This window comes from Electrona antarctica, assembly GCF_951216825.1.
Source record: "Electrona antarctica genome assembly, chromosome: 2".
NCBI lineage: Eukaryota > Metazoa > Chordata > Actinopteri > Myctophiformes > Myctophidae > Electrona > Electrona antarctica.
This window is the reverse complement of record NC_136807.1, coordinates 39,257,233-39,268,786: the sequence shown is the minus strand read 5'-3', so window position 1 is coordinate 39,268,786 and position 11,554 is coordinate 39,257,233. Positions and strand designations below refer to the sequence as shown.

Here is an 11,554-nt window from a genome sequence, read left to right as displayed (position 1 = left end):
TATACAATACGAGAGAGAATTACCAGCTTACCTGCATTCGTGGTGTATATGAATAGAACGGGGAGAATGTGCCTCGCAGGCAGTTATATTAATCCACTGATCCAGTTGCTTTCTGCAAAAAGAGGGTCAGGTAGCGCCACTCGGACGCCAAGGCGGCTGAAAGATGAGCGTGCAGGACAATAAAACACTGATAAGGACGGGATCACAACAGTCAGTCTCTCTGTCACAACAGTGTGAAGCCCAGCGTTAAGCCCTGCCATGATTCATTTCTTCTTCCTGGATGTGACGGGGACGGAGATGAATGAATGGAGAGAGGATAATAAGACAAGCAATTCAGTGTAACGTTTCTAACCGGAATTCAGAATCAAAAGAAGCCGGGCCAGAACCTGAATTCATAAACCTACTGTAGAATTTGAATTCAGAATTGGAATTCAGAATCTAATTCGGCTAAATACTGTAGGTTCGCATGCAAGATATTCAAGTTGGTGCAATGTTTCAATGTTTCATCTCAGTACAACTTATTCTCTCTCTCTCTCTCTCTCTCTCTCTCTCTCTCTCTCTCTCTCTCCTTAATCTCTCTCTCCTCCTACGTCTGGTTCTTCCTCTCGATACTCCAGGGTTTTTTCCGCCGCAGCATCCAGAAGAACATGGTGTACACCTGCCACCGAGACAAGAACTGTCAGATCAACAAGGTCACGCGCAACCGCTGCCAGTACTGCAGGTTGCAGAAGTGCTTCGAGGTCGGCATGTCCAAGGAAGGTGAGTGCTGCTGACAGGCCTCCGGAGACCCCAAGACCCAGTTATAAATTATATCTATCCACCATATACACACACACACACACACACAGACACGCACGCACGCACGCACGCACGCACGCACGCACGCACGCACGCACGCACGCACGCACGCACGCACGCACGCACGCACGCACGCACGCACGCACACGTGCACACGTGCACACGCGCGTGCGCTTGCTCGCTCGCTCATATATGACACGAGTTCCAAATGTCACTCGCTGAATCGAGGTTGCGTGCGGGCCGGCGCTTAATATCACAGAATTCCCAGAGACGTTGGGACGATAATGTACCTTGGAAGGAAAAAAAAGGGCAGAGGAGATATCTTGAAATGTAGGTCATAGTAAAACCCCCCCGTGGCCCAGATTTGATTGTTTTTTTTTTTTCTCTTTCCACGTTTATATCAGCAATGTGAAAAGATAAAGAGAGAAAAAAGAAAAGAAAAAAGGGACATCATTACATGTGGGTCACGTCATTGTCACATTCCCCCCAGAGGTTGATCTGTTAACATCAGACAGAGAGCTCAGGAGAGCAGGGAGAGAGAGAGAGAGAGAGAGAGAGAGAGAGAGAGAGAGAGAGAAAAGGCAGCTTAGTGTTTTATTCACACTGGTAGATACAAAAAATACAAAGCTATAATGATACACAGCATATCTGTCGCTTTGCAACGTTGTATCTGAAGTCGAAGCCAGCTCAACACTTATCTGTAGCTTTGTATCTGAAGCTGAAGCCTGCTCAACTTATTTGTAGCTTTGTAGCTGTTGTAGCGTTTGGCTACAAACGTCGGATGTATCGTTGTATCTTGCAATCTTGTATCTGTGCAAATAGCTGATCTACAAGCTCGCAGCCCGACGCGCTGTGAGCTGTGAGGTCGGCTATTTTCGGTCATGCTGTCGTGCAACGGAGCATAAATTAGGCTAGAGAGAGAGAGAGAGAGAGAGAGCAGGCAGATGATGATGAGCCTAATGGGAGAGGCTGGGCACTGTACCAGTCATATGACTAATCGCCTCATGGCATGATTCTGATATCCTGTTTCTTCACACTACCTCAGTGCCCCCGCCCAACCCCCCCGCCCCCGGGGTGGGTGAGCACACAGCACACAGACACTCGATTCATTCATAATAAAGCCATCAGATCTGGGGGTGGAAAGGGATCGGTTGTGGTTGTGAGATTTTGACATAAAAAATAACGATTAGGTTTTAAGGGCCTAATGTCACTTGACTCTTCGAGAGAGTGTGTGACTGTGTGTGTGTGTGTGTGTGTGTGTGTGTGTGTGTGTGTGTGTGTGTGTGTGTGTGTGTGTGTGTGTGTGTGTGTGTGTGTGTGTGTGTGTGTGTGTGTGTGTGTGTGTGTGTGTGTGTGTGTGTGTGTGTGTGTGTGTGTGTGTGTGTGTGTGTGTGTGTGTGTGTGTGTGTGTGTCTGTGCGTGTGTGGCCGTGGCTGTGTGGAACTGGCAGTCTCTTTGCCTGTTATACCGAGCCCATGGGACATGCATGTGGGTGTAATGTTTGTGTGGGATGTGTGTTAAGACCGGGATCACATTGTACCTCTGCTATTACTGGATATCCTGAGAGGAAGGAAAGAAAGGGAGGAGGAGGGAGAGAGAGAGAGAGAGAGAGGGCTGGGCCAGGCCGGGCCGGGCTGGGTTATGTGTGCACCGGTCAAACTTGAACTTGTACGCAGAGATGAACGAAAAGGAAGAGAGCGCACGATAAGAGGGAGATAGCTGGTGTCAGCACCGCGCTAAAGGAAACGGTTTGATAACGCCGTCAAGGGCGACTCCAGTAGCAGCGGCTCTGGAGCTCTGGTTTCTACCAGCGAGCACAACGTGTACCGTACTGGACAGTGCTGAAAGGCCCGGGGCACGGGGGCAGGGGGGGTCTGTCAAATGTGTTCACCACATGAACCCCGGCCGGCGTCCCTTTTCCGAGGGGGGCGGAGAACATTCGGCGGAAATAGATGATCTAAGTTGCTCACGTCACGACGCGTCACAATGCAACGCCTTGTGAGCTTGTAGATCGTCCATTTTCGGTGAAGATATTTAGTGTGTAGACTGTAGAGGGTAAAAAGCAGAGGGCCTGCGGTATACCTATGTGGCAGTCAACTAAGAATGGTTAAATATACAGATACAAAACACATATTAATCAACCTTAATCATTCTTATTCTTTTTTTTTGCCAACTTTGCCCTTTGCCCTCTCAATTTACTTGTTATGCCAATTCCCAAATCCAAATTCCCAACACACTTGTGTGTAATCTTGGCACTGCTGACCCCTACTGGTTGGTCTGTGCACTGGTTGGTCCAAGCAGGGATGTTATTGAGACCCAACTCTCTTCCTTACAAATGAAATCACCTGCTGCTTCTTTTCAAAGGTCAAGACACAGACATTGGCCAATGGGCTACACGCTACAGTATATGTACACACGCCATTTTGGAAAGAACTTGGGCCCCTTTCCTACTTCCTTCACAGGTGTTACCACTGATACTAATGAAGGCTCTGTTCCATTCTGGTCAAACAGAGTCAGGGTGCTGCTATTGTGCATGTTGGCTCACTGGAAACACACTGCTGGGTCTCAAAGTGAGTTCCAAATGACCCCGTACGGGTGTGCAACTCTGAACCCTGACCATGCATTTAGTAATGTAGGATTTGTAGTTTTTTTTTTCATTTCTTTCCACTAGTTGAGAAACAGTGAACTGAATGACCTGGTCACCTCCATGTAAAAAGAGTTAGAATCTCAAGAAGGGGAAGTTCACCGGATTGTCTGGTTGGGTCATTATTAATAGGAAATTATTAGTAGCCAATGAACCATTGGTTGAGAAACAGTGGGATGTACAGTATACACATAGCAAGTGTTACAAAAGCACTAATCTTAGCCCATATCCCCACCCAACACAACAGTGGTCCGCAGGTTGATATTAAGTCAGGGTGGTGGGTCCCTCGTTCACAATCTATTGAAACCCCCTGCCGTAGAGGCTTTGAACCCCTAGTCTCCCTAAAGGATTCTTTAATTCAAACGTGTAATGTTGGTCTCCTTATGCATCATACCCGGGTGTAATGTTGGTCTCCTTATGCATCATACCCGGGTGTAATGTTGGTCTCCTTATGCATCATACCCGGGGGTAATGTTGGTCTCCTTATGCATCATACCCGGCAGCGATTCACAATCACTTTTCAGTAGGGGTGCACGATGATGAAATTATGACCGATATCCGATCTCTGATCTTTTGCAGGGCCTATAATATACCGATTCTGATATTATACGGATTATGCTGCCTTCAAACATTAGAAATACACAAAACAAAAGCGACAGAGCCATTGACGGTCACATTAGTATTCCGTCATCAATAATCTGTATTATTTTGAGACCGATCCGATACCGATATGGCATTTGTGTGGCCGATTTGGCCGGTTTCGATATGCTACCGATGATATCGTGCATCGCTACGTTTCCGTGGACGTCTCTAAATGTATGTTTACTTTATTATTATGTTTTTTCGTCTTCTGCCTCCCCCACAGCGGTGCGCAACGATCGGAACAAGAAGAAGAAGGACGTGAAGGAGGAGGTGGTGCTTCCGGAGAGCTACGAGCTCAGCGGCGAGCTGGAGGAGCTGGTCAACAAAGTCAGCAAAGCCCACCAAGAGACCTTCCCCTCCCTCATGCAGCTGGGAAAATACACCACCGTACGTTTTAAGAGGCACACACGCACGCACGCACGCACGCACGCACGCACGCACGCACGCACACACACACACACACACACACACACACACACACACACACACCTACAGCTTACACACTCCTAGTGTGTGTGACTGTGTGTGTGTGTGTGTGTGTGTGTGTGTGTGTGTGTGTGTGTGTGTGTGTGTGTGTGTGTGTGTGTGGCAAAAATTCTCCATGGTATAGTGATGTCCATGGTTTCCAAATCGCATGCAAAGACGTAAATTCACCGTAGCTTTCTCAATATAGCGCTGGCTTAACTAATTCAGTTCCCCATTAAGCCATCTGTGTGGCCTCTGCATGATTGATGTAAAGTGTAAATGGGCTTTCCCCCTTGATTGATGTAATATGTAAATGTGTTGCGAGTCCAGGACAGACACACCCTTCATGCAAACAGCGTCACACACACACCCACACACCACCACTGTCACAACATGTCACACACACACCCACACACCACCACTGTCACACACACACACACACACACACACACACACACACACACACACACACACACACACACACACACACACACACACACACACACACACACACACACCACCACTGTCACAACATGCGTGTGTGTGTATGTCAGTGGTTCCCAAACTTTTTCATGTCAAGGACCCCCAAATTGACACTAATTAGCCCGCGTACCCCCATTTGAAGAATGTATGCCAGGGACCCCCATAAGAGAAGATTGTTACGGCTCTAGCAGTGATTCTCAACCCGTTTAATTTCAAGGACCCCCAGTTTGACATGCATTAGTCTATGGAACCCCCCCATTTAATAGCAATTCTATCTCTGGGACCCCCAATTTATATTGTAAAATCAGTGTTAATTTAACTCTGAGAGTGTACAAATTGAACCATTTGCACACTCTCACTAGGAAAAGACTCACATTGGGATTAGGATTAGATATTAAGAGATTAGTTTTAGGGTTTGGGGTTTGAGATATTATTTATAGAAGATTTACAAGCTAGTATAGAATATTTACAAGATTTACAACAGAAGATTTATAATTGTGTGTGTGTGTGTGTGTGTGTGTGTGTGTGTGTGTGTGTGTGTGTGTGTGTGTGTGTGTGTGTGTGTGTGTGTGCGTGTGTGCGTGTGTTTGGCGGTGTGCGTGTCATGGTGCAGAACTCCAGCTCAGACCATCGTGTCCAGCTGGACCTGGGGCTATGGGACAAGTTCAGCGAGCTCTCTACCAAGTGCATCATCAAGATCGTGGAGTTCGCTAAGCGGCTGCCCGGCTTCACCACCCTCACCATAGCTGACCAGATCACTCTGCTTAAATCGGCCTGTCTGGACATACTGGTATGGAAAACCTCTTCAGTCTCTTGGCATCTTCTTTTCTTTCTCTCCTCATGGACTAGTGCAGTTTCTTGGAAATGTTAACAGAAAAGTGGAACCTGCGTGCATTCTCAGGTGAGGGAACACTGACGCTCGGTGGTGAATGCCGGTAGTGCAAGAGAGTTTGACCCAATAATAGCGAATTTTGTCAATTCTACCTCAAAGAGTAAATGTATCGGTCTTTCTTGTTCTGCTATTTACCTTATTGTGCTGAATATCAGACTACGTTTTTCTTTCAATGAAAATATCATAAAAAACTGGGTCGTATTATAATCAGGGACTAGACTATTTGACATTCAATGTTCTTTTTCCACAAATGAGTCTTGAAAAATTGGGGTCGTCTTATAATCGGCACAATACGTGTACAATATTTAGCAGAATGTCCTGTACCGTTGTACTGATTCCCTGATTTTCTTTTTGTCAAAAATCCTCTGTCACCCACAGATGCTGAGAATCTGCACACGCTACACCCCAGAACAAGACACCATGACCTTCTCAGACGGCCTGACTCTGAACCGGACCCAGATGCACAATGCCGGTTTCGGGCCGCTCACCGACCTGGTGTTTGCCTTCGCTGGTCAGCTCCTGCCCCTGGAGATGGACGACACAGAGACTGGCCTTCTCAGCGCCATCTGCCTCATCTGTGGAGGTACTGCAGCCCAGCGGTGTTAAATCATTTATCATTGGTTTAATTAATTTCCAACTAAGCCTACGAAAGGATCTAAACTCAAACATTTGGTCCATCTATCCAAAACCATATTGCTCATATCCACAAGTCACTGTCTAAAAAAGCCATAGAGTTGTACCGTTGCATTGGTCAGCATAATTCTTAATTGCAATGAACATGAACATTGTACTTTATCCTGTCACAACTTTATTTATTGACAGCGATCTATTTTCTCCAGTCTCTGTATTCCCATCCGAGCATGCCTTCTTTACACTCCAGTCATCCTGGAAGGTAGACTGAAAAAGCAATCGCCGTCACTTCATACAGTTGTTCCAGGAAATGGTACAATGCCTGTGCTCATTGCAACGATGAATTATGCTGAGCAAAGCAACGCTGCAGCTCTGGGACCCGTTTTTAACTCTTTTGTTTTAACAATGGACTTCAATATGACTTCCTGGTATGAGCTACTTATGGTTTTGGCAAGACAGACCATACTTACATAACCTTTATTTAACCAGTAAAAATACATTGAGACAAAGTCTTTTTTACAAGTATGCACTGGCCAAGAGGCGTACATATGGACAGCAGGACAAAGGAAATAATGTTCACTCCCCAAGAATAGGGACGCTAAAGTGGTCTGTGTTTGTGTGGTAATAATCGGATTTTCACTTACTGAGATGTAATTGATTCATTTCCTTTTTCAATTATAGAGGGTATGTGCATGACATCATTATCATCATCATACCCGGAAGTTAGTGCATGCAGGACCGCTTACTGAGTGACAAAAAAATCACACCCGTGTGAAGTGAGGGGCGCCCTCATACATCATCATACATCATCTCATTCCGGCCAATCACAATATGCGTCCTCACTTTTGTCTTCAAAACTGGCCATTCATTGTCAATGGCATTCAATGTTTGTGTTGGGACAATGTTTGTGTTTACAGAAAACCCTCAAAGCTGGACATAGGAGGTGCTAGCACCCCTCAAAAACATACTTTCTGGCCTTGACAGCCCATGCATCCAAACAGAAAAGTCCAATCTGAATGCATGAAACAACGTTAAACGACATCAAACTGACTTTGCCACTCACTTTGACACTTGATTTGCCACTCACTATAATTATACATACACATACCCTCTATTCTGTAGTTCTTATAACCTCATACCATGTGTGGCCAGTAATCTGTCATTGTATGTATTGTGTATATCAAAGGACGCCCAGGGGTTCCAAGTGGCCCCCAGCTAAATGATTGAACCACATTTTTGACACACATTATTGCTCTGTAACGTGAAGAGTGTGCAGATGGTTCCATCTAGGGATGCTCCGATCAGGTTTTTTGGGACCGATCCCGATCACCGATAGTTTTTCTCACGATCGTGCGTATGAGGAAAAATTGAATATTTCCAAAATTATTATATGTAAAAACCCACGTCAAACCTGTTCCAGTGTGTGTGTGTGGGGAGGAAGGGGAGAATGTTTAGGCCTGTCACAAAGATGCAAAATGATTAAAATTAAAATTATACTATCTGATTGACATTTAATTGACATAAAAGATCGGTTTCTCCAGATATGGTAAATTGCCGATCGGTGGTCGGTTATCGGAGCATCTCTAGTTCCATCTGTACTCTCTGAGTTACAGGGGTATGTGGCCTAATGCATACCAAACTGGGGGTCCACACACACACACACACACACACACACACACACACACGCGCGCATATGTAAAACCATAATATGGTTCTCCCTCACAGATCGCATGGACCTGGAGGAACCGCAGAAGGTGGATAAGCTGCAGGAACCTCTACTCGAGGCCCTGAAGATCTACGCCCGCCGCCGTCGCCCCAACAAACCTCACATGTTCCCTCGCATGCTGATGAAGATCACCGACCTCAGGGGCATCAGCACCAAAGGTCCGTACCATGCCTTCGTGTTGGCATTGGGCTGCATGGAAGATGAATCAGTTCACCGCTTAAGCCCTCAATTAACCTCAATTAAACCCTATTTTGTAGATCTGCTATTTTCTTTTTTTTTTTAAATCTTTGACCAGGGGGTCCCCAGCTAAATTAGTTAACCACTTTAACCATATTATTTTATACCGTGGCTATTCAGGCAAAAATGTAAAAAAAAAACCACACACAGCTCATCTGCTGAAAAGACTTAAGTGAGGTGTGCGGAGCTTCCCTTTATTTTTTTTCTTTATACCGTGGCTATTGAAAAATAGCAGATAAACAAACTCAAAGTGTAAATCATTGAACGTGTGAAAGGTCCCTGGCGCAAAAATATTTTCAGATGGGGGTCCGCAGCCAAATACATATCATTTTGGGACGTCCTTGGCATGGTAAAAGTCACTGCTATAGACTAGAGGGTTAACGTGGTGTCTTTCTCCCCCTTGGGTTTGGCTCAGGCGCGGAGAGAGCCATCACCCTGAAGATGGAGATCCCCGGGCCCATGCCTCCTCTGATCCGGGAGATGCTGGAGAACCCCGAGGCCTTCGAAGACCAGACGGAGAAGGAGCAGAGCCCGACACCGCCGCCTCCCCCGCCGCCCCCCTCCTCCTCCTCCTCCTCCTCCTCCTCTTCCGGGGGCGCGCCGCCCCCCGCCATGAAGCAGGAGGCGGAGGACGAGGACGACAGCTGGGCCACGGAGAACGGCAGCGAGCCCAGCCCCGAGGAGGAGGACGAGGAGGAGGAGGAGGAGGACGCGGGCGACGAGGAGCGGGACAGGGCCTCGGACAGTGACGGCGAGACCTGGGGCGTCCTGGAGGCCATCGACGGCGCCCGGAAGAGTCACGCGGGCAGGGCGCAGTGAGGAGGAGGAGCATCCTGGTTACACACGTTGCAGTGCACATAACACACGTTACTGTACGACCGTACTACATACAATACATATTACATACAGCACACTATCATATTCCATTATGCAGTACATGTCGTGTTGTTGTTGTTGCTGTCAGGGCAGAAACCTTGTAATCTTTGAGATTTCGTTTTTTTTGTAAATGAACACAAATGGCACAAAGGCAATAAACTGCCGATTTATTAAGCTTCAAAAGTTTTGCTATTTAAAAAGAAAACTATACATTTTTAAGGTGAAAGTTGTTAATACTTTTTTGCATTGGTTAAATAATTCATAAAACCGAGAAAGACTTAACAAGACCTTGTCACTAAATGATAATAGCTACAGTCAGTGGAGCCTTTGGAACATGCCGTTCTGTTTGACCGTTTCCTGAAAAGTTTTTTTTGGGGACGTACAACGGTTTCCACCTGACAGTAACGACGACATGCAAGTTCACTCGTGCATGCATGCAACACACACGCAAGCACACGCACGCACGCACGCACGCACGCACGCACGCACGCACGCACGCACGCACGCACGCACGCACGCACGCACACACACACACACACACACACAAGATGCTGGCCTTCCCCACACCCTGTGTCCCCTCTTCTTTCTCCTCACTGCACACCACCCTGACCTCCAAGGTGGAGCACAGCAGAGCCTTATCTGTACAGACTGGTGTAACTCAGGCCATGACATTATGGTCCATGACAAGTGACATGCAGACAGTCAGAGACACAACGTACAAGAGGAGAGACGACGAAACCACACGGACTCCTGACGTAAAGCCGACGTAAGAGGGAAGCTGCGTGACAAAAAGAACTTGATCTCTTTGAGAAAGCAAAACGTATTTGTTTGTTTTATTGTTTGTTTTTTTACTATCTCATGTTTATATTTAGAGGAACAGCCAAAACAGACACCAGAACTGAACAGTTGTTTCCAACGGATACGCATAAAAAGCACACTTTTCACAGGAAAAAACAAAAGAATACAGGGCGAAACCAAACTGAGTATGCTAATCTTTTTCTTTTTCTTTATTTTTTCTGTTATTGCTTTATGAATATTGTTTTAACTTTTTCTTTACTTGATGTTTTTTTCCTCCCTTCAATTTATGAATAAGTCCATACATATCTATATACCATTATATTTTTTGTCTATTTGTTATTCTGGTTTTATATATGAATTTTTTTTTCTTTTTAACTTTCCTGAGAAGTTATTCAGAGGGAAAGTAGGGTAATCAAAACTGGCTGGTTCTCCCTAACCAGCTACATTAAATAAGCTGGGGCTTTTTGGGCACTTTGGCTCACTGTAGATGTCAATGATAATCAACCCAGTAGAAGAATGTTGTGTTACAGTTACTCAACCAGTTTGTGTTATCAGGGAACTGGCATTATTCTGTTTTGCTCTCATTGCAAAATAGGAGAAGAAAAAAAGAAAAAAAAGAAAAGAAAAATATGCTGTCGATGTGGGAAAAGTATCTTTGTGCCAAAGTTATCAAAAGTCATATTTGGAACATGAGTTTGACTACTGGCAGGGACCCTAGTCGTGTTACAGTGATCCTCACATCAGAGGACGCGCGCGCGCACACACACACACACACACACACACACACACACACACACACACACACACACACACACACACACACACACACACACACACACACACACACACACAGTCACACACACACAGTCACACACACACACACACACACACACACACACACCAACCCTCAGCTGTAACGGATTTGCCGAGCTGGCATTTAGTGCCTCGACAGACAGAGATTTACACTTGGCCATATATGTAGCACTTTTGAGATCCTGTTGTTAGCAAGGCACATGTACACTGAGTGTAAGGCCCACTGTCCAGCAGTTTATCCACAATAAGACACATACGTCGTAACTCGACAACAAACCTAAAAACGTATTGTTATACAATCAGACTTAGAGCACTCGCCCGTCGTTGATGCCAGCAAAAATAAAACGATTAGAATGCAGACCCCATGCCTAGTCTACATAATAATCCGGTGGTTCTCAAAACTTGTTGATTTCAAGGACCCCCCAAATCGATATGCATCAGACTCAGCTTTTTGCTATCTCTGGGACCCCGATCTATACTGTAACATCCTCAGTGTTCGGTTAACTCTGAGAGTGTGCAACCTGAACCAAATGGAGCCTTATATATACGG

At 45.9% G+C, this 11,554-nt stretch overlaps 1 protein-coding gene across 4 annotated transcripts in view; it reads left to right on the top strand.

The window, feature by feature from the left end:
- rarga (retinoic acid receptor gamma a) overlaps positions 1-11,083 on the top strand; it is a 73,242-nt gene extending 62,159 nt beyond the window's left edge. For all 4 annotated transcript variants that reach the window (XM_079521268.1, XM_079521269.1, XM_079521271.1 and 1 more), the window contains 6 exons: positions 618-759; positions 4,308-4,471; positions 5,646-5,822; positions 6,303-6,507; positions 8,280-8,438; positions 8,933-11,083. In XM_079521268.1, the coding sequence (XP_079377394.1) occupies positions 618-759; positions 4,308-4,471; positions 5,646-5,822; positions 6,303-6,507; positions 8,280-8,438; positions 8,933-9,336 (1,251 nt within the window). In that variant the 3' untranslated portion in view covers positions 9,337-11,083. The remainder of the gene's footprint in view (positions 1-617; positions 760-4,307; positions 4,472-5,645; positions 5,823-6,302; positions 6,508-8,279; positions 8,439-8,932) is intronic.
- Positions 11,084-11,554: the final 471 nt, after the last annotated feature.